At 35.2% G+C, this 26828-nt stretch overlaps 1 protein-coding gene across 19 annotated transcripts in view; it reads right to left on the bottom strand.

Moving 5' to 3' along the window:
- Positions 1-26828, bottom strand: part of PPFIA2 (PTPRF interacting protein alpha 2) — a 480968-nt gene that overhangs the window by 33657 nt on the left and 420483 nt on the right. For 11 of the 19 annotated variants that reach the window (XM_058741898.1, XM_058741906.1, XM_058741916.1 and 8 more), the window contains 2 exons: positions 14547-14555; positions 2320-2401 (listed from right to left, as the gene is read on the bottom strand). In XM_058741898.1, coding sequence (XP_058597881.1) covers positions 2320-2401; positions 14547-14555 — 91 coding nt within the window. The remainder of the gene's footprint in view (positions 1-2319; positions 2402-14546; positions 14556-26828) is intronic. The other 8 variants (XM_058741901.1, XM_058741899.1, XM_058741908.1 and 5 more) reach the window with 1 other exon arrangement.

The raw sequence follows: 26828 nt of genomic DNA, 5'->3' as shown, positions 1-26828 counted from the left end.
CTGCTAGTCCTCTCTACTTCCCTCCTCTCAGAGCTCTAGCTTGGGGAATCCAGCTGCCATGTTGTGCACAGCCCTGTGCAGATGCCCACACGGCAAGGAAGAGATGTTTCTAGCCAACCACTGGCAAGGAACCCAGTCATGACTGTGAAAACAGGAGTCAGCTTGGAAGTGGATTCTCCCCACGTTGAGCCTTGAGATACCTGCCACCCTGGCTGACACCTTGGATGCAGCCTTGTGAAAGACTTTGATCAAAGCCCCAAGCTAAGTCAGACTCCTGACCCACAGAAGCTATGAGGAAAATAAATGCTGAGTTTTGGTGTAATTTGTTACATGGTAATAGGGGACTAACCTAGACATCCTTCTATTTAAAAAATTCTGTCATATTAGAAGGCTACTTGTTTTTATAGGGGAGACAAACAAACAAACCAAAAGCCAACTTTGAGTCATTGTGGCCCGGGCTGTGACTGAGGTAAAAGACAGGAGAGAGGGGAATCTAAGTAGGGCACATGACTGAATAGTTCATATTGTCTTCCAGCAGGTGAGACACAAGGAATTGGCCTTACCTTGACAGGTACCATTAAGTACCATTAGGTACCACTGATGGAAGATGGGACTTAATGTCTTAGTTCATCAACTCAACTTGTTCAAAAATAATTAAAGATCTAAACATACCTTCGCTGGACCCTAACGATTTTTCACTCCCTCTTTTTAAAGATATTTTTATTCCCATACTGAGTAATATTATCCAAATGCTTGCCAATACATTGTTATCAGTACCAACTCTAATTAGACTTTTAAAAAGGTTTTGGTGTGATAAATGGTGTGTGAAGCATCAGACTTCCTTCTGCTCATCATTCTGAAGAGGCTGTGCACATGAGGAGGTGCTAAAGGAGGTGAGAGTTAAGAGCTCTCATTCACTGGATCACCCCACTCATTCATCTTGTTTATTCCATTTTACAATTTGAGTCACTTTAGGAAGCACATTATGAGCAATTTCTGTGTGCTCAGGATAGGTTTAATTAGCACAAAACTTCACTGCTTGTCATTTCCTAGCCCCTTAATGTCAGTAAATCTTTTTTTTTTCTTTTTTTAATCTAAGGGTTTGTTCATCATTTGCCAAAATAGGAGCTAACTCTCTGTCACTGCAGCTCATTTCACTGGAGTGACACTGAACAAAGAGCTGCTATTAATTTCGAGGTGTGTTTTCTTAAGCATTTTGACTCATAATTGATTTTTAAAGTATAGTAATTTTAAAGGCACGTTTGGAAGAAGCAGCTCTGATCATTAATATGCTAAAAATTCCCTGACTGCTGCGAGAGAATAAAATAAAGCAAGACATAGGCCTCTTTTACTCAGTCCAAGAAAAAAAAAGGCAAAGCATATTATTACATCTATCTATTAAAGGCTGTTTTTTAAACTAAAAAAGGGTTTTAACTTTTCATCATTGATTATTTGTTAGCCCTGGATATGATATGAAAGTGAGTGATTTTATAATCCCCAACCAGTTAAAACAATGGGTTCGAACTGCCTCTGCCAGGCAAGGAAAGCATATTTTCTTCTTTGCCCCGACATTGGCATATCCTGGTAGCTGCCGGCAGCCCACATTAGAGGACTGAATGGAACAGGCAAGTGAACACTACTACTAAGTGGTATGAACTGGTCCTTTGTGGTCAAATGCGTTTCTTTCACTGTTGCAGTCTGCTTCTACTGGCCTCCACTGTGCTCAGGTACTGTTTTTATTTTTCCTGGCCCCCGTGTTACATAGAAAATGCTGAATTACATTCAATTTAGACCCAGAAGAGAACAAGGGGATAAGTATTCTCTTGCTTAATTCCAAGTGTCTAAACCTAGCTGGCCTCTGGGCGCTAGAGAATTAGGTTCAGGAATCATTTTACAGGCAAAGAAACGGCTCTCTGTGCAAATAGGTGACAGTGATATCACGGATAACATGTTGAATATAGAGATGGTTCTTGTTTGTAACCTGCTGATGAGAAAGAACTCTAGACTGACAGACGAGGGCAGATGTTTTCTTGCAACATGAGAAATGTGGCTCAATACCTGCCTTCCCTTCTTCTAAAGATGAAGACAGTGAAATTTAGAGAAACTTCCTTTTATCCTACTGGGTGCTTCCTTCGGCCACAATCACAAGAATGCATCACAACAATGCTCACAGCCCCCTGGATAAAGCAAATATTCCCTCTATAAGCTACTCCAGGCTAGTGGAAAGCTGTGACTTCAGGAACCCATCTTCACCTGTTTCTAGAAAAACTATCAAATTGAAGTCATTAATTTAAAAGCTTTCTGGTTTAATTCTCTTACCTCCAGCCATGCAACGACAGTGGGCCCATCCCACTGAGCAAAAGGTAATCCCTTCCTCCGAGCTTCTTCTAGAAGTTCATGCCTGAAGTACACAGCAAAGATCATTAGTCAGGTAACATGGAAAAAGATGGTAGTGATTAGTTTAAATGCCAATATTTTTAAAAAACCAATAATCCTTCACAAGCTTTTTCTGAGTTAATATAGAATAACAGAATTCTTTCTTCCTCTTAGAAATACATGGAAATCAGCCATTGATTTTATGAGTAAAACATTGACATCTAAAAATAATTTCTCCCAACATTTATTCACAAAATTGAAACATTAAATGTTAATGGACTAAGAAGCTGAATTATATTATCAGCAAATATCTTAGCTCTTTAACAAGAAAATGGTGCACATGTGCATTTTCAAGCATACATTATGGGATCTAAATGAGGCTTCTTTCAACCTACTTACTTTCCCTTACTATTTCAATGATAGAGAAAATGTCTGAATATAGAGGCAGTGGATAAATTTGGTTATTTTATCCCCATTTAAGAGATGTGCCTCATTTTAGTATGCTCTCCAGGTCAAGGTAGCTACATTAGGAGTTTTTTGTTTTTTTTTTAATCTAGACTATGAAATTGCCTCTCATTTAAAGAAAACTCAGAGAGAAATTAACTTCTATTACTAGAAAGCAATGTAAGGTGTGAAATTCAATAGTACATTCATTTTCATTTATAATCACTCCTGTTTTTAATGAAAGTGAAACATTTCAATGAAAACAAATGGTTGTTTCCGGTAGCAAAATGTAAAAGGCCTTGACAAATGCATTATTAATCATTGTCCCTACAACTGAGCCTTATAACTGACATCCATTTACAAAGCCAGTTTGAGTCATTTATTGTTAAAATATCAAATATGTGTTTTTACTGAAACTCTAATTGATATATACCTGACCAGGGCTATATTGGAAAATATATTCTGTTCCTTAGTATACTTTGATCTTACACACAAATGATAAAAATGTAGTGTATATTCACTCTTTTGAATGTGTGTCTTTCATGCTAGGGAATCTATCAATAATATCATATATGAACTCCAAAATGAAACATTTGACTATTTCCTACTATCAATCAATCAACTGATTTTTATAATTTGTTAAGATACAGTTGACCTTTGAACAACATGGCAGCTAGGAGCGCCAACTCCCTGCATAGTCAAAAACCTGCATTTAGCTCTTGACTCCCCCCAAACTTTACTAATAGCCTTGACTGGAAGCCTTACTGACAACATAAACAGTCAATTAACACATATTTTGTATGTTATACATGTTTCATACTGTATTTTTACAATAAATATAGAGAAAAACTATTATTAAGAAAATAATAAAGAAGAGAAAATACATTGCAATGCTTTAGTGTATTTATCAAAGAAAATGTGTGGATAAGTAGGCCCCAGCAGTTCAAGTCTATGGTGTTCAATGATCAACTGTACATAACCAAAAATGCTTTTCAGCGAGAACTTTCCATATTTGCAGTGGATGCTACCAACAAAAGTTCAGTGTGACAAAGAAACAAAGAGGCAAAACAAAAACTGAAGTTATAGCTGCTGAAGAGACACATAAATCAACTGCTGTTTTATCTGAATAGCAAGGAAAGCATAGGTGAATTCTGCAAGTAACTTTCTCAGCACCGAGGACAGGGAAAAGTGATCTCAGCACCCCTGAATACGAAGTGAAAATTAGAGGGGCTTCCTCACCTGGCTTCCCATTCCCTTGCACTTCCCAATGACATTCCTTCAATGAAAACCTGACTTGAATAGCCTACTCTCACTGTTACTGGTATTGACAGAAATGGGTTGAAGGGTCAAACAACCAACCATCAGGTACTCATTGAGCATCTGTTGTGACCTTAGATCTGTGCTCAACATGGAAGACATGGGCTCAGTTTTTCACAAGGTCCCTAGTTAGATAGAAAAAGCAAACACACGAACTGTCCAAAAACACAATACAATACACAAATAGATGCTAAAACTCAGTGATGCACATTCTGGGCGTGAGGATTTTGAAAATGGGTTAACAGCAATGGAAACGATTGGTGAAGGCATTTGGTAACTGAGCTGGCTTTGAAGGGCGTGTGGGAAGGCGTTCTAAGCAGGATATGCAGTAAGGTTGAGCCTGGACTATGTGCAAGACAATTGAGATTAGGCCTCCACAGAGCTGAGGATTATTATTAAGAGTTGTAATGTTATACCCAATAGGGAAGAAACACTTCCAGTTATGTAACAGCTGAGTGGCATTAAAGGAGAAGAAACAAATATACATTTACAGCTGGGGGTTTTTTTGGCCACATTTAGTAAAAAGGCAAGTAAATATGCACTCAACACCTAGGAAGTACATAACATTTAACAAGTGAATTATATGAGCTGTACAAAAGACATTTTTAAAAGTTAGAACATTTTAATTGTGAGACTTCTCACTAGTTCTCTAAAAATATTCTACCACACAAGCGAGAGTGCACTTGTTAAAACTTAAGTCAGATAATGTAACTTCTCTGCTCATAACCTTCAATCACTCCTTGTCTCACTCAGAATAAAAGCCAAAGCAGCAGTTAGGATCGCCTCTACCCTCTCTGATTCAGTTGCTACCTCACACAGCAACACTGGCCTCCTCACTGATCCTGGAAATAGCTCAGGCTTCTTTCTGCCTCAAGACCTTTGTACTCGCTATTGTCTCTGTATGGAATGCATATGCCTCCATCTCCACATGGCTTACTCCCTCTCCTACTTTTAATCTTTACTCAAATGTCACCTTCTCTGAATGTCTTCTTCCCTACCTCCTTCAACCCTCACTAGACATTCTTTATCCCTGTTCCTTGATTTATTTTTCTCCACAGTACTTATCTTCTAACACAGAGTATCATTTACACCTCCGTCTATTATATCCCACTTAAATATAAGCTCAAGGAGGACTGATGTTTTCACATATTCTGTTTAGAGATAGTTAGAAGAATCTAGAGCAAAGTCAGGCACTGACAAGGTGCTCAATAAATATCTGTGAATGTTGAACATGTTTGCCAGGGTTCACATTTAGGTACTTCTTTTTTCAGTAACTTGAGTCTCTCTCTCTCTCTCTCTCTCTCTCTCTCTCTCTCTCTCTCTCTATATATATATATATATATATATATATATATATATATTCCAAATATCCTTTTATATTTTGGCTTACAATGCCATTCAAATGTTTATGTTTCAAAGAGTAAAAACAAATCCTTCAATTTTGCTTCCTCTTGAGCCAGTCTGTCAGAATAACACCCATTCCAGTTGATGCCAAGAATCTGATCTGGCCTGGAATCCCTGACAGGAGTCTGGTTAAGAGGCAATCCAATGTGCTCAGATAGTTCTATTCTTCATCTGAATAGAAATTTAACTGCGCAGTTGTTTGTGAAATCTTTGCATGATCTTGTTCTTGAAAAAGTTTTCTTTGTTTTTGCTTTGTTTAATCACAAACTCTTGTAACATAATAACTTTAGTAAGAGTATGCTAAGATAATAAGAAAAATAATTCTAGTCCAGTGGATGCTATTCTTTGGTCCCCAGCTGGCAGGGCTGAATCCCCAGCCTTTGAACTGACACACTTGAAACTGGGGAGGAACTGCCGGGTTAGGGGTAGATGGCTGGGTTTTGCAGCAGGACTGCATGTCACATGACTTTGACTCCAGATGTGCTTTCCCTTTATGTGAGGGCAGTATCAACTGTGTAAGAAATGCATTGAAATTCTCAGAGCAATATTACATTTAATTCTTCTCAATTAAAAAAACAACTCTCACCATATTAATAAGAGACATATATCTGGGTGTATTCCATGAGAAAGAAGCAATGTTAAAAAAATAAAATAACATGGGCAATGCTATAATGATTGGAAATCACTGAGTTTAACACATGAAGATTTCCTAACAGATTATTAAAGGTAGCATTAATTGTATGGGGGCATGCTTCTTCCCACCAGATATTTTGACAGAGAAACAGTGATCTGAATTGTTTAGGAAATATAAAATAAAAAACTGATATGCCACAAATAGGCATTTTGAATATGCTGGTGTTCTCTGTTCAACCACTCTATGTGTGAAAAGGTATGTATTTATTCTGTACCTGAGATTCAACCTTTTCAAAGGTCAGAAGACAGTTCTTCCAGAGCAAGGCTAGGATCAACTTTCCCTAGTATAAGTGTGAGTCTGGAAATTGCTGTTTCTCTATCTAGACCTGAAGAAATATTTTTGTTTTTCTTTCTTTTTTTTCTCCAGATGATCTAATATTTAATCATCCTCTCCCAAAGGATCACTTATATATCACTATAGTTATGGACATGCATTTTTGTTTTAAGATTTAGACTAGATTTTAGAGAACACCAGTAGCACTTCCTTTTAGAAATTCTATCTGACATAGGGTTGTCATCACCTGTGTGAAAACCCAAAAAAGAAAAGTACTAATTGTAAAGGAATGTCATTTTGAGTAAGAAAAATTTTTGAATTGTTGACTATTTTCAAGAAACACATTCTCATCTCTAATAAAGAATGCCATTAGACTCTCTTGAAATAGGTGTCAATGAGTTACTGTGACTGGAAAGTGACACCTTAGGAAGGCCCATCAGGTGCATGAGTCATTTGCATACTCAGATATAACTGTGCACAGGGAAGCCTGTGCATGCTATGCCTGGTCTGAGATAGGAACAAGGTTGGGCACCCTAGTAATAACTAGATCCAAGGATTTCTGAATAAAAATCGAGAGTGTCTAAAAAATGTACATGAATCAAAGGCAGTTGCCAGGCTTGTAGTTTCTTACTCCTAATCCACACTAATTTAAGCAAGTTTGACTTTGCTTAAATGACTCAAACCAAATGGAAATGTCTGGCTTCTACTTTTTTTTTTGGTTTTATGTCTCTGCTCAACTATTGCAGTTTTAACCGAATTGGTACAGTATGCTTGCATTTGTAAGCCATGTTTCTATCAAACTAAACAATGTCCTCATGTCTCCATGCCTTGTCTCCCCAGTCACTTTGTCTTGATTTTTAAGACATACTAAAATACTTCCCTGAAGCCATCTTTTCTCGCCCCTGAGGCAATATCCACTACATCTTTTTATAAGCCCCCTAGTATACCAAACATTCTTACCTAGAGTACCTTTAACATTTTATTGACTCAGAGATTCAGTTGGTCTTATTCTTTGCTGAACACAAAGCCTGGTACACTGTAGATCATAAAAATGAGATGACTGACTACCTAACAAATTTGGTTCATCCTGGAGTAGGAAAAGTCCCTGTATTCATGCCCTCACAGTAGGGGAACCAACTTATAAATCAAAAAAATTCAATAAAGTGTTAAACTCTGAAAAATAAAATTCATTAATTACTCAAAAAAGTCACAGACCATAGGGCCAGTAAAGTCTCCTTTCTCATATTCTTCCCAACATGAATGGTTCATCACTGTCAGTGAAAATAGACTTTATTCTCAGACCACTTAGCCTCCAATGCTATTTTGGGATTGCCAATTTGTGATATGACTGTCTGAATACTATACAGTACCCTTTCCTCTGTCACTCGGGATGGCCATTTCAGTCACTTTCCATTTAATGCCTGCCAATTTCCCCCTTCATATTTTCTATTTCATCTTCCTTTACTTTCTATTTTTGTCACCACCATACTCCTTTTTTTTCACCCCTTTAATTGGCCCCTATCTCTAGTCCTCTAACCCTCTTAATACACTGGCATAAGAAGAAAATCTGCCATGATAGCAAAACAGGTAAGAGAGCAGCCTCTAAAGTCTGATGGTTTGGGCCTGATTCTTGGTGCCTCCTCTTCTTAGCTGTGCATCCACAGACAAGTCACTTTACCTCTTTGTACCTCAGTTTCCTCATCTGTAAAATAAAGCTGACAATACTAGTCCCTACCTCAGGAGGTTGCAATGCAAGTTAAAGGAGAGAAAACATATGGTAATGTGATTACAACAGTGCCTCACACAAAGGAAGCAGCTAATAAATGTGAGGTGTTACTTTTGTCATAGTATTGTCCTCTGAAAACCTGCCAACGGCTTCTTAAGTGCCTAAAGTATAACCCTCAACCTGCATTACGAATACTAAAATAGGTTTAGTCTTGACTTACCTTTCTAATCATCTTCATTCACTTCTAACCAGAACTGAAAAACTACTTTTGCATATAATTTGTGCATTCTAATTTCTCACTGCAAGCACCATTTTCCAGGGCTGGTAAGTTCTTTCCCTTCAACTATCAAAATCTTTCTGTTTGCCTAAATTACGACCCTAGCTTTCATTTTGTGATAATCCCATTCCATAAAGACTCTATCCTTCAAAGTCTGGAAACTTCTAGTGTGTCACTATCACTCATACAGATTGTTGATTAGCACCGCATGTGTGCGCCTCATATCCCACCCCCAACTCTAAAGTCCTAGAGATGAGAGCTTGTCCTTCCACTGCATCATGCTTTTCATCATCTGCTCTAGCCAAGAAAATCTTTCGAATGACTGTTATACTGTAATCCACAAAACTCTCAATGTTGACAACCACCTGGGATCTTTGATCATAGGATGAATTGTAAGTATTTTGTTTTTGTTAACATCAAACTATGCATCGCATCTTAAAAAGGAATAAGCGGGGGCGCCTGGGTGGCGCAGTCGGTTAAGCGTCCGACTTCAGCCAGGTCACGATCTTGCGGTCTGTGAGTTCGAGCCCTGCGTCGGGCTCTGGGCTGATGGCTCGGAGCCTGGAGCCTGTTTCCGATTCTGTGTCTCCCTCTCTCTCTGCCCCACCCCCGTTCATGCTCTGTCTCTCTCTGTCCCAAAAATAAATAAAAAACGTTGAAAAAAAAATTTAAAAAAGGAATAAGCATTTTGTTTAGCAGTTACCTATACTGGCTGCTCAGAAAGAGAAAAACATGCACTCTCTAACATTAAATAAGATATTTTGCAAATTGACTACTACCAAAGCTTCTGTTCAAATCCTCATCATTCGCAGATCATGGCAAAGGACTCCCAGAGTCTGTCTCTGGTACCCCTCCACCCATGCTTTTTCAAACTCCCAGTGAGAACTTCCTAAACGCAAATTTTTGTTAAGACTTGCCTACTTAAAAACCTCCCCGTTGTCCTAAAAGTAACGGTCAAATATCTTAGCATGATGAAAAAGACCCTTAGTAATCTGGCCCCAGCTCTCTCCAGACTCTTCTGCTCAATCAGTACTGAAACACTTGCCATTCCCCCAATACCACATTCTACTTGACCCTCTGTGACTTTTACCTCCCTTTTTCTTCTGACTGAAACATCCTTCTTTACATCATAATCATGGCAAATTCATACTTGTCCTTCAGGCATAGCTCATGCTTTATCCTTCCTGTTAAGATTCCAAGGCCTCTCCCAGGCAGAATTAATTTTCTCTTCTACACAAATATTATGACTTGTGCATACTCCAGTGATTGCACTTATTATACCTCTCATTTAAAATTTAAAAATATATTTAAATGTAATTTTTTCGATTTTACTACAATTCAATATAGTACGTACTGTAATAGAGATTTTTCTAATGTGACTTCTTGTTTCATTTAAACCACTTTCTATTCTTCTGAGATATGATATCATGGTTTGAAAGAGCAAAGGTTCTGGATGTAGACAAATTAGGGTTTAGATCCCCGATAACAACAGCTAACACGCATTGCCACAAATTCTGTGTGAAGCGCTATCCTAAGAGCTTTGTATGGATAATTTCTTTAAGCTTCACAACAATAAGATACATATTGATACTCATTTGCAGATGAGGACACTGAAGAACACAAACCACTTGGAGCATAGAATCAGCAGTGGTAGAGCCAGAATTTGAGCCCCAAGACCTTGGCCCCAGAGTTAACTTTCTTAACCCCCATTCTGTCCTTTAGCTAATTAATCTCTTGAACTTTTTGTAACTGAAAAAGGAGGATAAATTGATTGCAATAATTTGATTATATTAAAAGCAACTTCCTTGTTAGTATTAAATTAAATGGTATTCTCTCCCTTTTCTTTCTTTTCTTGTGGTTCATTTATATTCAGAAGTGGCATATATTTATTTGACCTCCTGGGTAATATGTATAATCTTTACCCGCTTACTATCACACCCTTTAATTCTTAACATTATCAGATAAAAAAGGAGCTTTGCCTTTTCTTTTCTTCTTCCTCCCTAATATCAGGTTCTGCATCTCTGCCAGAGGAACCAAGATTGGTCTTGATTATCTCATTGGGATGGACAAACTGGATTGCTTGCACTTTGTGTCAGTTCAATTGATTTTGTATAATTGCAATATAAAGGAATTCTCTGATTGAAAAATATATCTTAAGGGCTTATTAATTTACTGTGGCACATGACAAGTAATTAGTTATTGACATAACCAGAAGAAATAAATATGTGGCTTGATAAGAACCAAGAATAAAACATAAGTCAAAATAATTTGACAGTTGAATCTACTTCTTAACAGTATAGTCCAGAGAATAAATCTCTCTCACATAACGTAGCAGTAAATTTACTTATACTTATATACTTTTTTTTTTTTTTTTTTTCTATAGTTAGGCTTCATCCTTTATTAGGTAGTGAGTAAAAGACAACTGATGATTACAACTCCAATTTAAGAGACCATTTAAACAAAAATGGTTCCATAGCGAAGTGAGGCAGAAGGGAGTTAGGTATTTCTGAGTTTTCTCATATGGCTGATGGAGAAAATATGGCTGATTTGTTTGCTCCCAGCAAATCATTAAAGTTAGTAACACCTTGTGATCCAGGACTCTTTGCATCCCACAGGCCCTGACTTCTAGTGGACTGGCTTGTTCACTTTGGTGAAAATGGGGAAAGAATAGCAAAAGCACAGAGTAGTGAGATTGCATCAGTTAACATCAGGTTCTCCAATAGAAAGAGGTTTTCTCAGGGGTAAAGGTTGTTGGATAAGGATTCAGGCTAACTTATAGCGAAAGATAAAAATATTTGACAAAGCAGAAAAAGGCAACTTAAGTTCAAATCGGTCAGAAGCTGGTCACACGAGATATAGACAGAGCCCCAAACAACAAACTCATGAGCAACTTTCCATCTGACTGAACTAGTAGGGTCTGTGAGTGAAAAAAGGAAACACTTGCTAACACCAGATTGTAGAGGTATTGGTAAATGTAAAATCACCAGATACTCTAAAAAAACAAATTTTAATACTAACCAACATGTTTAACCAGATGTGCATGGTTTGAAATTCTTTTTACCAAGGACTAATGAAATACTTTTTTGTCTTGTCTGTCTGCCCTCCTCCCTTTTTTCCCTTCCTTCCTTCCTACCTTCCTTTCTTCCTTCTACCCTTATTTTTTTTTGTTTGTTTAACAAAAGATATATAAAGCCAACTGCTTTAAAGATACGTTTATATGACAAATGTCTATAGCTAGATAGATGGTGGAGAAGAACTCCAAAGACCACGTTCAATGTTGAGCACCAAGCACGCTATGGGTGTTTCTTAAATATAAAATGACAAATGCTAAATACACCGTTATTAATTGTTCCATTAAAATTCAGTAGTCAGGAGGGTAAGTAGGATATGATCTCAAATTCCCAACAGACGATGAGCTATAAGTCTATCATTCAGAAATATAGACTTGTTGATCAATGCTATGAAAATCAACATTACATATTTGAGAAACTATTTGAAATTCTGGTCAGCAAGTATGAACAAAATGTGGTGCCACCCACATTTTTTCTAACATGTGCAAGCTGAAAATGTATATCTTAATTAACATAATTTTTCTAAACAGAAATGTCACAAATCCCAATCAGCTGCTTCAGAACATTGATTGCCTAAATACACATATTTAGCTCCATAAAATTAAGAGTTTCGAATTCAACATTAACAAGGTTGACTTGATTTTAAAAAGCATAGCATACTGTGATTTTGTGTGTGTGTGCAAGTGTATGTGTGTTTGTATATCCTATAATGGCACATTTTCCCATGAAGTGCATATAAAATCCATTACACTTCTAAGTAGTATTTTATTTGGATTCCAAGAACACATACTAGGTTGTTTGGAAATGAAATAGTTTGATGACATTAAAACCAAAGTTTATTCATACTGAAACCTTTTTTCTTCAAGCTGCTCTGAAATGGAGGGCACAGTCTCAGAAACAAAATGTAATTTATTTGTGAATTTGAGTTGGGATTTACATAATTTCTTTCCTCACTTTATTTTGAATTTAATCAGTTTCAAAGCCATTAAAAAGGTATAAACACACACACACACACATGCACACACAGAAATGTGATGAAGGAATACAATTACTCATGCTGTTACTGAAAACTAAAGGGATTTGTATTACTTTCCATTAAACAATTTCATTTTTGAAAGATTCTGTGGTCTGTTCTCCCTAGTCACCTCCTGATAGTAAATTGGGGACTTATTGGAGGAACAGTGGTAATTTTCAGGTTATTTGGATACCATTTAGACTAGATTACTTTAGTGCTTCATCTAATTTTCGCCCTCTTTAACTCAGATTTTGAAGTTTATAGTTTTCATCCTTCTTGAGGTTATAGATATTTTCTCATCCTCTTGTGAGGTTCAGGAAGTTGATAGTAGTGTCAGTAAGTACAGAGAACATGTCAGTCACTCAAGGGTACACAAAACAAATGGGAAAGCTGGGGCTTACATTCTCACCTTCTCATTCCTAATTCAGGGAATGATCTTTCCACCTCCAATCTCCTCTCTTCACTAAGTTTGTACTATCTTCTCCTGACACTTTAACCTCCTAAGCTTTCTTTCGGCAATTCTGCCGGGGAAATGATTTTAAAGTCCTAAAATGTTAAATTCCAGGAGCGTGTACAAGACGGCAAGAATCTCAATTTTAGAATGAAGACAATTCCATCAGTTTCTTAAAGTGCATAAACGACAATGCATCATGCATTTATTATTTTTCAATATTTAATTCGAAAAGTGGAGGGAAAATGAAGTTTTATTTCTTGGGATTATTTTCCTTATGAAACTTAAAAACCATGAGAAGACAGACCACTGATATTACATGATAACATGAAAACAATGTTTTAAATCTAATATCTAGAATATTCATTATATTTAAAAAGAGCTTACAAATTTGGCTATCATAGTTGAATAGTACCCTAACCACGGCTTGCCTTGCATTTTTAAGAACACTTACTAGGCTTTCCTTTATATCATAAATTATCCTAACTGAAGTAAATTCTGCATTACTAAATAATTAGTAGTAGTAACTAGAACTTAAAATTAGAGTAGAAAAATATAACAAATATAAACCATACTAATGAACTAAGCAATACTACAAATATAAATGTTATATATATATATATATATATATATATATATATATATATATATATATAAAATTTGGCTTTCAATTGAAAAGCAATACCTTTCCCAAACAGAAGTGTTTTTAAAAGCTCACCATATTACCAATGTAAAAGTTTAAACCAATGTAAATATTTTATAAATGTTATGCATAATTTGTTTTACTTTGAAGCCCCATTTGTCTTAGGAATAGATAATTAACATGTTTTCATTTTAGTTCAAAGAGAAGGATTTAAAATTTGGTACTGTAATCTGAGATGTTTAGATTTTTAAATCTTTGAAAATTAACCTGTAGTACAGGAAATAATGGGAAGCACACACAAAACCAAAGGAATAAACCAAAACCAAGGATTACTTTGGAATCTAAGTGTAAAAGTCCTACTGGGGAAGACCCAGCATTTATCCTCTTCATTTAAGTGCAGTTCTAATAATTAACAAAGAAGTTTGTCTCTGGAAGAGAATGTGGGTGGAGAGCCACTAAGCACCAACGAGCACACAGGCCAACCCAGCCATGCAGCACAGTCCAAAATAACAATGTGGCCTCCAACTATTACTTAAGCCTCACCGAGTGCCACACTAACTCCTAAAGCATGACTTGAGGAAGGAGATGACGTCTGGAATATCTTTTGACGTGTGTCTAATAGAACTGAATAAACAGAAGTGCCTGCAAGGCCAACATAATTAATTTGAGTGTGAACATTTCTCTGAACCAATGATTCCTTTTACAGTGTGGAAATGAATACACTTTGCAGTTTTCATTTTAGGTCAGAGGCAGTGCAGCTTGTGTTAAAACTGAAAAGAGAAATACTAAAGATAAAAGACAAAAAGGATGGTGCTGAAAATAAACATGTTCAGCAGCCATTGTCATTCAACTTACCCAGATGTGCTTTTCATGAGATGGAGAAGGATGGATGGAAAAGAAAAGCACACAAATGTTAATGGATACATTTTAGTCCAAAGAAAGCCATGGAATAAAACAAGAGCATCATTTCAGATGTGCAAAAGCTCAGATATGAGAAAGACATGGTGTCTTTTTTTATTTCACCGTGGCACACATACTCACTGCGTCCAAAAGCATGATCAGGTTGAGGGCAGGTCTAATTGTTGACTAGTAAGTCTGTCTCTTGAAAATGAGCCACTCTGAAACATGCATGACCACATTTTTCCCAGCCTCTAGTATACTCCAGGAAGAAATCAGGCATTTTATTAAAGAACATTCTTTACCTCAGGCCACTCCTGGGTTGTTTTACAAATAGAAGCAGCATTTACAAAATGGTGCTCAGATTCTCATACAGCCTTACATGTCTACTGTTCGAGCTCAAGAAAAAGTACAAGAGACCCCTGGAGAAGAAGCAACTTAAGAGAGCACTGGTGTGAGTGTCAGAATATCGGGGTTCTAGTTTTTATACATGATTTGGCCAAAATTACCAGCAGGTTCTGATTTTCAACCTCCTTACCTTCATATGGGGCAAGAAGAAAATTATACATTCAGGTCCATAATTGTAATATTCTAACAAATGCCATAAGAATAATAATTTTTATAATATGCATTTGCCAGTAATCAGAACATGAGAAGGATAAAAGAATCCCATGACTCTTTTCCCCTTGCTACAATAATTCCTTCTCCTCTGTTTGAACTGGCAAAATAAATGTTGCTTGTGCCAACTGAGTCTCTTTCGACAGAAACATTTATTTGGACAGATGTTTATAAATGTTGCTCTGAGGAAAAAGGAAACTAGTTTGGTTCACCAATATTACCATAAATCATCGCAAAACAGCATTGATTTAAATATAATTTTTGAGGTAGCCCACTTGCTCCCTGGATATAGTAGTGGCACTGGGAAAATATGGAATTTAAATAATTCAACAAAAAGCCATGGTAATATTATTTAAAATTTTCTATACAAGCATAGTAGACTAATTCTTAGAAAAAATAAAACTTTTACTACAACTCATAAAATATATTAAATATAACAAAATGTGAAGCAGAAATCCGTATCTCAGATATTAGGCAACTTAGAGAGTTTCTTTTTTATTGCTCAGTCATTATAAAGAAAAGGTTGGCGTGCAATGAAAACACCCTGTACGTGCCTCATCTAAATGCATTCATTCAGAGAAACCATGTATTATTTTATTAAATAGGCCTTTTGGAGAAATGCGTATTCTTTGACCTTAGCTCCAGAACAGCTGTGGGAAGCTCTTTAAATATTCACATAAACAAAAACATAAATGTCCATACATATTGGCACCACAATGACCTAAGAAATTTAAGGCATTTTTTTTTTTTACATCATACATGGAACAGAAAGAAAATTAAAACCAAAAAGAGACAGTTTCTAAATTGTTAAAATGGCTTTCCTGTCAACGTATCTGTGAACTCTTTGATGAGCTCTTAAAAAAGGCAATTTCTGAGCTTTCCAGGAAAATTGCCAAAAGCATTTGGGGCCAGTTATTCCCATGGACAAAATCATCTTTTTCAGCCTACCAGTTATCTAGTAATTACTCTCTAATAAAACAAGTTGATTAAATATGTGCACAATGGAATATTAATAGTCCCCATGTATTCATTTAGCATTTTCAAAAATAGAAAACTAATATCAATAAAAATACCTTAAATATAAAATGTAAATTATGAAAACAAACAGGAAACACAAATATAAAAAAACATTCAAAAAGTATTACTTAAATTTCTAATATATTTGTTATCAATTGTTGTAAGTTTTCTGATTTTTCAGAGTTTTTATGAACTTTCTTATTCTCCAGAGTTAATTGAAAGCAATACTGAGCAGTTACCTCACTTTAGAATATTAAGGATTTCAGCTCATGATGAAAAAAAAAAAAAAAGTCCTGCAAAGGACAAAAAGCTAGTCATAAATGACTCTGACATATCTCAGAGTGGTAAATACTCTAAATTCATGTCAGAGGGAATATATATTTGCAGAGCTTTTTCATCTGGATAAAGTATTTAATTTTTCTTCTATGTTCTTTCCTACAAGCAGTTATTTACAATAACACATAACCTCATTATTTGTTTTCTCTTCACTCCAGATTGTCAAGTTTATGATAACATCAAGACAGATTCTGTGAAAAATAAATGTTCTTCATGTAAAGATCACTGTGAGTAATAGGCAAATAACAAGTTTTAATTGACCCAGAAAAAGAACAGGTTTTAAGTTATCATTTAATGAATATGATCAAATCCAATTATTGGCATGTTTTCCTTGGGAACATCAGCATACATCCAGACACAAGTAGACATTACCAGCGAACATCTGTCTTTTTTCCAAAATGGTGCCTGAAACTGTTCAGATGTCTCATTTTAATCTTCTAGATCTCCTACTACATGAATGGGCCATTTCCTATTTATAAACTAGTCAACTTTGAAGGTTAAAACTTCACATGATACATAATTCACTACATGAGCTTCATATGTGAAATGTGATTGCTTCTCTCTTCTTAAGGTTCAAATTGGTGACTCAGAAAGATTTTAAAATCAATTATTAATACCAGATTGAGGAGTGAATGGGTAGCAACTGATGTGAAAAAGTAGAATAAAGAAAGGATTTCCTTTAATAGGCGAAACCCGAGAATGTTTAAAGAAGAGAGCAGAATTTGAAAGTATAAGAGCAAATGAGAAGTCAGCACAACAGGACTGAGAGACTGGGAAGAGATGAGCACTGAAGCAAGAGAGTATCCTAGTTTCCTGTAATAAAACAAAAGAGGGGCTAGTGTTAGTATGCATTTGGCCGCAAATAACTTAGGGCACTCAGATGGTTTCTTCCTTCTCTCCCTCTAAAGCAGAATGTGAGTTCATCTGCAGAGGATGCAGCTTTGAGAACAGTGGAGGTCTCTAACAAAAGCTTCAAGGAGTAGAAACAAGATTGGTAAGAGAAAAATACTGTAATTACAGGGCACTGATGAAATGCCAAAGGAAGCTGGCCCGAAGTCTTGTACTATAATGTTCTCCAGCAGCATAGAGGTGTTCAGTTGTAGACACAGAGAAAGAAAATTCATTGGTGGCAGCAATAGTGGCATGTGGATACAACCAAATGAAAGAAGAGCAAAAAAAAAAATTAGGAATTTTTGAGTGTGTTGAAATCATGGACATGGAATCTAAGCTAAATAGGAAGCAAGGAGAGAACAGAAAGGGGCAACTGTGCTGGGAAAGGATAGAAGTTAAGAAGAATGATAGTTGAAGGAAATGACAAAGCAAAGCTGAGAGGAGAAGACTATGGTTAGGAAGGAATGATCTGTTTGAATTAGTAAGAATTAGTAATTTTGGAATAAGAGTGATTTGGAGGAGATGAGATGATATAGAATATGACCATGGAAGGTGTCTGACTTGAGTAGAGAATGGCATTGGAAGCCATGACACTTACAGATTAAATTGTGAATGGGTGATCTATGTGGATATTAGAGCACCACAGGGTGATGGAAAGGTTTACTTTATGTATAAAGACATGGGACACATTGAAAATAAATAGTCAAGCATATTTCTAGTGATCTTTATAAATGAAAGGAAATGGTTCAGAAGTTTTCAGTATGGTTCATCATCACACTACTGCAGAAATAACTTTTCTTTAAAGTTAATACTGATTTCACTCTAGTTCCATCTGTGTCATTGCAATGGCAAGATTTCATTCTTTTTTGATGGCTGAGTAATATTCCATTGTACATATATACCACATCTTCTATATTCATTCATCAGTCGATGGAGTTAGAGTGTATTATGCTAAGTGAAATAAGTCAGTCAGAGAAAGACAAATACTCATATGTGGAATTCTGGAAAGAAAACAGATGAACATATGGGAAGGGGGAAAAGAGAGACAGGGAAGCAAACCATAACAGACTCATTCCTATAGAGAACAAACTGAAGGTCGTTGGAGGGAGGTGGGTGGGGGATGGGCTAGATGGGTGATGGGCACTAAAGAGGGCACGTGTTGTGATGAGCACCGGGTATTGTATGTAAATGATGAATCACTAAATTCTGTTCCTGAAATCAATATTATACTATGTTAACCTAAAATTTAAAGGAAAAATTAGAAGGAAAAAAAATCAAGTTAATACTAATTTCAAATAGTTAGAGATTTTTGAGACTTTTAAAGAGGTTAAGAAATGTTTATTCTTCTAAGAATTTTGTTCACTTGCCTAGCAAATCTAACCTAGTCAAACACAGTTAAAGTTGTGGTTCTGTAAAATCTGAAACAAAGACATTTCTTTGTATTTTTACATACATGTACATAAAATATACATATATCCATACATATGTTTTTAGGGGACATATAGAACTAGTTTTTAAAATAAAACTCTGAAAATAAGATACAGATAATCACTGCTCTCCTTAGAAATGTAGAAACAAAGAAGAGAATCTTATTTGATAGGTGGCTAATTTTAAATAACTGTGGGAAGAGATAGCATCTTCAAAGACCTTATGAAAAACCTATGCAGAGCCAATATAAGATCCTATATTTGTGGAAACAAATGTGGAGAATTCTTTCCAGATTAAGATGTCAGCATTATATTTAAAGGTACCCTAATTAGTGACTTTTTCTCTTCTAAAAAAGGAGCTTAATTATCCTTGGTATTCGATACTAACTTTTTAAGTTTTATTGGAATGAATTGTGTAAGATTGATTCAAGCACACATTTAAATTTCTTACATAGCTTATTTGTAAGTGCTCATTACCATTCTTACATCAAACTTTGAGATATTATGTGTGGCTAATTATATGAAAAAAAGCAACTTTATAACACAGCTACATTTTATGCTTTGAAACTATCTCCTCTTCCCAGTATTAAAAAAAATAGTTTGGTTTGAATATATTTATTGCTCATGTTGAAAGATGGGATAAGGTCAGATGACAAACTAATTATCCTCCAGAAAAAAAATATGCTACTCTTTTCGGAGTATAAAGAGGGTGAGGGATTCTCTTTTGACTCCCTATATAAACCATTCAAATATATAGGATATAAAGGTCCAGCTGACAAACAACTACATACTTTAAATTGCAGCTTTACCCTGAGATCCCAAATAATTTAGAAAAAGGCTGGACTCAAGAGATCCAGACTCTTGTATCGTACAGTGCCTGGAAAGCTATGTTTCCTCATAGGTGGAGGAAAATCTACCTCGAAGGCTTTGTGAAAATTAAAAGATAATACATGTAAAATATGTAGTATAGTACCTAGAATACTGTAACTGCTCAATGTGATTATCAAATTCTTATTACATATATAATAAATATTATCATTACTATACAAAGAATGAGGAGGAAAATGGAACAGGGGTAATTACAAACAAGTATTAGATATTAAGTATATTAAGACAATAACATACAAGATGGGAAGTAGAGAGAGGTAAGGCTGGTGAGATAAATAGGAACCAGATGATGCAGGGATTTATGGGCCATATAAAGTCATCTGGAATTTATCCTAGAGAAGCTAGATAATAGCTGAGGGATTCTAGGCAAGTTCAGAAATGTAATTTAGATAGATCTCTTTAGCTGAAGTACAAAGAACGGATTACAGGAAGGCAAGCATGTATCATGGTTTTAGTATGATGGTCTGAAAAAGGAAAGAAGAAAACCAATACATTTGAGAGATTTTAAAGAGATAGTATATGGAGCAAGAGTATACAGAGGTGCACAGAGGTACACAAAGGAAGAATAAGGACAAGGACGACCAAGGGCAAAGATGAAGCCTAGTTTTCTGGTTTGGTCATCTGAGTAGAAGTCACTGCCCTAGTTCCTATTATCTTCTTAGGATTTCTTCTTTACTTGAGAGTTCTTTCTCTTGGCAGAATCTGGATTTCTGTTGTTTATACCCCACACATTCCTAATTATTTCTAGCATACCTTGAAGACATGTTTGATATAATCTTGCTATACTGGTCATGTTCCTTGGAACATATGCTGGTTTGAATATATCCACTTAAAGTATATTTCCCAGAAATTAACACAATATCCAACTATAATCTGAGCAGTACATAGAATTTTGGCCCTATCCATTGCTTTTATCGATATTGAAAATCATTAACGCCCTTGCTAGACATTGCTAACTTGTCTTTTTTGTAGAAACAGAGATCTTAGGATTTGCAGTTAAGATCCCTCTATACCTACACGCATACCATATCCCCCATACACAAGTAACCAGTAAGTAGAGTCGTAAAATTGGATGTAGACTTATATAAACACCCCTATTAAACTTTATCTTGTTAGATTTGGACCTCTATGTAAAGGTCTTCCTTAAATAAAATAATTTATCTAAAAATTTAACTATGTCTTCCAGCTTTATTCTTCCACAAATCTGATACTCTTATTTAAGTCACCTGTGAAAGAACTGAGTCTGTCACCTTCCATTTTACTTAGTCCTCCACCAGTTCTTTTGTTCAGCCCCTTCGGTTACAATGGTTTCATCAGTTATAAACCCATTTTGTTAGTTTCAATCCAATCTTGTGTTTAGAAGTAAATTAAATACCTTGCTGCACTCAATAAATGGTGTTTCTACAGTATTTTTTCCTCCTCTACATGTCTAGAAAACGTTTGAAAAGTTTAAGGGCACAGTTTATTCTTAAAGGATTCCGTTTACTCTTGGTAATCAATAATCTCCTTTCTTACTGATCAAAAATAATCTAATAAATATTGTAGATTTATTTTGGCAACTAACAATGAGGTGAGTGGTCCCTAGCTTGGAGAACAACTTTGAAATAAGAACATTAGGTAGCTTTAGGTTTGCGGCACTTTTTTTTATTCTGTTCAAAGACTAGTGATTTAGAGAAATGATCATGGCCTCTGAAATACCTAAGTGCAATTATTTGTTTTCACATCTGTATTTCTACAAGTGCTCTGAAAAATGGAACTGTGCAATTTGAATATCAGTAGTTTCCAACACAGTTCTTGGGACATAATAGGCATTAAGGGAATGAGTAAAAAATGATCATTTGTGTATTCTATTAATCTAGGATATACTTCAGTAAAGACAAATGATATGGACTTATTTAGAAAAGGAGATCATTCTTCTAGTATATGTAGCTATCTTAAGTTTTAATTTCCTATTATTAATTTTTATTTTAATCATTCCATATCATAAATGTTTCCCCTGAGCAGAAAGTATAGAGACTATATAGCGCTTCTGTTCTACTTATTCTGATCTATGAACATTGCACTGTTGGCTCAAAACAGCAGGTCTATTCATTCTGAATTCTTTTCCTTCCTTCAAATAGATAAAATATACCTAAATATAGTTAGTTATAAAAACACTTGGATTTTCCTTAGCTTTATTTTTCCTAAAAAAAATCAATGGCCAAAAAATCATTTTGGCCTTTAGCCTTCAGATATTATTATTTTCTTAGGTTTAGGGAATTTTTTACAATTGTCCGTGGTTGGAGTCAGACCGCAATGTAGGATCAGATGGCAAGGCAATGTTAGCGCTAGCTCAGTGCAGGTAGAGAAGACATACTTGTGAAGTTTCGAGTAAGAAATCGAGACACATTTCCCAGAGAAATATTGAGAACATTAGATTTGGGTTATGTCTTGCATTCATGTCTGTATAAAACGAACCTATAACTGATTGACCCAAGCACACATATCTGTTCCTCACTAAGCCAATCACATGCTTTCACCTAGGAATTTAAAATTTGGACTTAGGTGACACAGAAAATATGAGTTCTTGGGGTGTCTGGGCGGCTCAGTCGGTTAAGCTTCTGACTTTGGCTCAGGTCGTGATCTCACAGTTTGTGAGTTTGAGCTCCACACTGGTCTCTGAGCTAACAGCTCAGAGCCCACATCGGATCCGCTGTCTCCCTCTCTCTGCCCCTTCCCTGCTCATGCTCTCTCTCTATCAGAAATAGATAAATAAACATTGAAAGAAAGAAAGAAAATATGAATTCTTGATAACACTCTACAGAAATATTTCATAATCTCTTACTGCTGAAATTTCGGAGGTGTGCTGGCTCTGTTGTTTCTGAAATCTCTGATACTCTAATAACCTACCATGAATTCTCATTTTTGCTTTATCTAGTCAGATTCAATTCCTATAACAGGCTTACAAAATAGATTTTTGAGGAGGAAGCAAAGACATTTACCTTCAATATATATAGCACTACTTCGAAGGGAAAATGTATTCAAAGCTTCCAACACATGTCTTACAAACTAACCTCTGGAATGCAATTCATTTATAAGTTTAACTTGGCACACAGACACTTAATAAATATTTATTAAATGAGAGAATGTAGTGGAATTTATGTGATACCTCTAATTATGAATATTTTCAGTGATATTTATTTTACTTAGATATGCAAACTCTGAACCTTCCAAATGCCAAAGATTAAAAGTGCTGAGTCTCAAAACACATTAAAGATTATGCACTGAGGAAGACCCTTAGGACTGCAATGGAAATAAATTAACTAAATCTATAGAGCTTCACTTTTATGTCTTTGAAGTTCTAACATAAAGATTCATTGGTAGTGATTAACTATGACTGCCATGCTTCAAGGATAAAACCGCTTCTCTGGAGGATGCTACTGATAGCTGAGTTGGAATGTTAATTTCATTTTAATGATGTTGAAAAATTGATTTCAAATCCATATTCATTTAGCAATGATATCCATTTGGAAGAATATAACATATCTAACACAATAATAATAATATATTACCTACATTATAGCTAAAGAGTGAAAATGATAAATTAGTGTATTAATATTTATATGGTACTTTTCAGTTTTAGTCTCAAGGTACAAAAGATTTCAGTATACATGCACGTTTCAAAAAACATATACCGTGTAAAAGCGCAGGAGGAAAATCAGCAGATAAAAATTAGGATAAAGACTTCAGAACATATATATCTGGAGATATGTATCCATTTACAGTGTATTCTGTCAATTTTAATATGTTCACTGACTATCAAAGACTGTCATGAGAATTAGGGACATTACTATTGAAACAAACAAGTTCATCTTTAATCTCATAAGTCTCTAAAAATAAGCTTCTTGGAAGTAAAGTTGAGCCTAAAAATGAAATTTTTAAAAGTCAGTACATGTAAAACAGTTCAGGTTAACAAGTCTCCAGATTGCAAGTATAAAGTAAAAATATCAAACAAAAAATATTTGAATGGAAACATGCTTATGATATTTCTGAACCCCGAAGAGAAAAATCTTAACATGTTCAGAGAGAGAGAGAAGAAGCCCTACACGTTATATACAAAAGTGACAACTAATTGACATTAGATATAACTAGAGGCAAGAAGAACAGTAGCTTTAAAGTTTTGAGAGAAATTACTTTAAACCAATAGTTGTACACTTCTGGCCATTATCAACGAATTTTAGATGTAAAATATAGTTCCAGATCTCTAAGGACTCAGGAAGGTTGCCACACACCCAACATCATGTTTCTAGAAATGGTGATATGGGAAATTGTCAGCTAAATATATTCCAGGAAAATAAAGACAAGAAATATGATGAGATATTAATACAAATACACTAACATTGACACTTTAAAAATTCTTTTAGATGCTAATGACCTAAACTTTCATTTCTTTCAAGTTTATAGTCCTTGATTCTAGAGGGACACATTTACAAAATCACAATATTGTAGATGCTATTTTCAAGGAGAAGTGGGGATTATATTTGTATACCTTGCAAGTCTGTAACAACCCAGCTTTTTCTGTGTCAGGTAAATTTGTTGACTTTTGGGGTTCAGTTTTAGGAAACCACCCCTTTTTTGCCATATACTTAAGTCATATTCTAACAATTTGATTGGTGATAAAGCTGACATTTTTATCTCTAATTGCCTGACTCCTTTGTCTATCATCAAATAGATTCTCAACTTGGAATATGTTGTACACCTGAAACTAATATAATATTTTATGTTAATTATACTTCAATAAAAATATTATGCTCAGAGAAAACAATACAAAGAAATTCAGGTTTTTATGACCCAGACCATGTAAGTTTGTGACCTTGCAATAGTTTCTATCATGCCACACAATTACCTTTTGTATTTGCGTGGCTGGCTTCAGTCGGCCACTTTGAGCAAGTAGCTGCAGGTCTTAGATTAAAACATTAGCTGGAGAGCTAAGAAAGGGAAATAAGTTCTTAAATATCAGGGTGACAGTTACAAAAGGGAAGAGGTGGAATTCTCAGGTCTAGTTGCTCATAATGTGAATTTTAGAAATGGTAATGCCATTTAGTATGTGTTGAGTCAGAGAAGGTGGTTGGAGTCCACTGAAATCAAACAAAGGATGATGGACAAGATCTCAGAGAGCAGTGACACTCCGGAAGCAGCCCACATCAAGAAAACTACAAGAATCACAGTTTTAATATGAAGAGAACATATTGAGAGTACTAAGTGACTCAATGCTTAAAGATTAGGAGAGCTATACCATGAGGCTATAGAAAAACTGGTCAAATTTTAATGGGGAAGACCAGAAAAATTAATGTGAAGTACTCAAAGAATTACTAGATGAGTTTCAGTTTGACACAATCATTGTAGGTATTAACTGTACCCTCTATTAACCTGCTGGAACAATGGATGCAATTAAAGCTTTAAAGGAAAGTGTAGTAAAGATGAGGCATAGTAAAAGCAAACCAGGCAGAACAATAGTAGATCAACTTCAGGCCTAGGTGAGACTGTGTTCTGATGGGATAGCACCTGAGTGATAACTCAGGTTACCCAACTCAGGAAGGGAAAGGTTGGCAAGATTTTCTTGAAAGTGGGTGCTTTCGCAGATCCAGTATTGTCCTATTCCTATTTCTGATCATAGGAAAATAACTAGAAATATAAGAAAAACAAATGCCTACATCACAAAGCAAAGTAAAAGAATGAAGTAGGGACACAGAGCCAGTAAGCTGTCCTAACCTATGTATGTTGAATATACTGGATCACAAATGTGCCTCAAATTAGACCTTTGTTTGAGAATGCCAACATTACAAATTTCTGAACTTTGCAAGAATCTGGACTATCTTGCATGCTGTTCTCTGTACGTATCTCCCACATATGGTTTTTTTAAAAAAAATGTGTCATAACTAACTTCTTTAGATAAGATTTCTCTCAATTAAATTTAAATTCACAGATTGTCAACTGTAGATACCTGATACGCTAGTAAAGTTGAAAATAAGATTTTTATTCAGCTCTGCTTATTACCATTGAGACTAAGGAAGCTCTGATAGGAATTTTGGGGCAGTCAACATAGGTCTAAGTTAATGCTATACCTTCATGCTAGACTTCATGCTAGAAACATCATTTGGCTTGGTCAATGGATAGAATGTAGATAAACAATTGGCAGGAAGCCACAGTCATTGCGACTATGCACATAAACTATAATTGTTCAAAATTTTGAAAGAAATTACCTCATTTTTGCTTTTATTTTTCAATAAAATGTATTTGATTTTTTCCTCCATCTTGAAAGACTAATAAACATGAGATAATTTATTTTGTCTAGCTTATAAAACTCATTAGATGAGATTTTGGTAATCCAGAAACTAAGGCACAGTGTCATCCAAGTCCTGAATAAGTATTAGCACTTACATACATCTCATAAATACTGGTTACATATTTATACACATGGAATAATCAATAATACCAGAAATACTTCTGTCCTTCCATTAATCAACTCTGCCTTGTCTTGTTGGATCCATTTTAACCCAAATACTATTATTCTATAAGAAATAATTGTACTGAGAAATGTTATTATTATATTATAGAATTTTCTTAATATCAAAGACCAGTATTTTATTTAACACATTATAAAATTATATTTTGCCAAAACATATTGCAAAATAACACTCAAAAATCAAGTACAGTAAAATCTTCAAACTAAGTCCAGAATTAAAACTGGTTTCTGACTATGAGGGTAGTCAGGATTTGGGAAATAATTCCATAAAGTTAACATTAAGTCAATCCAACAGAAAGAGATAAAATGTAAATATATTATTGTTTAAATCCTGCATAATTGGAATGTTTAATTTTAGTGGCTGTTGAAAAGGACATTTAATTTGGTTCCATAAACAACCAATGAACTATGTTGTTTGCCTCAATATCATCCTTGCATGCAATGTGAAAACAGGCCAAATTGCCATTATATGTAAGTAGTTCATTATAGGAGAAATGAAAATTAACGTTTAAGTGAAATAAGACAAGTTCATTAGCCAGGCTGGGCTTTAATCACTCT

This window comes from Neofelis nebulosa, chromosome 8 (assembly GCF_028018385.1).
Source record: "Neofelis nebulosa isolate mNeoNeb1 chromosome 8, mNeoNeb1.pri, whole genome shotgun sequence".
Taxonomy (NCBI): Eukaryota; Metazoa; Chordata; class Mammalia; order Carnivora; family Felidae; genus Neofelis; species Neofelis nebulosa.
The sequence above is the reverse complement of the archived record's forward strand: the minus strand, read 5'-3'. Positions and strand labels throughout refer to the sequence as shown.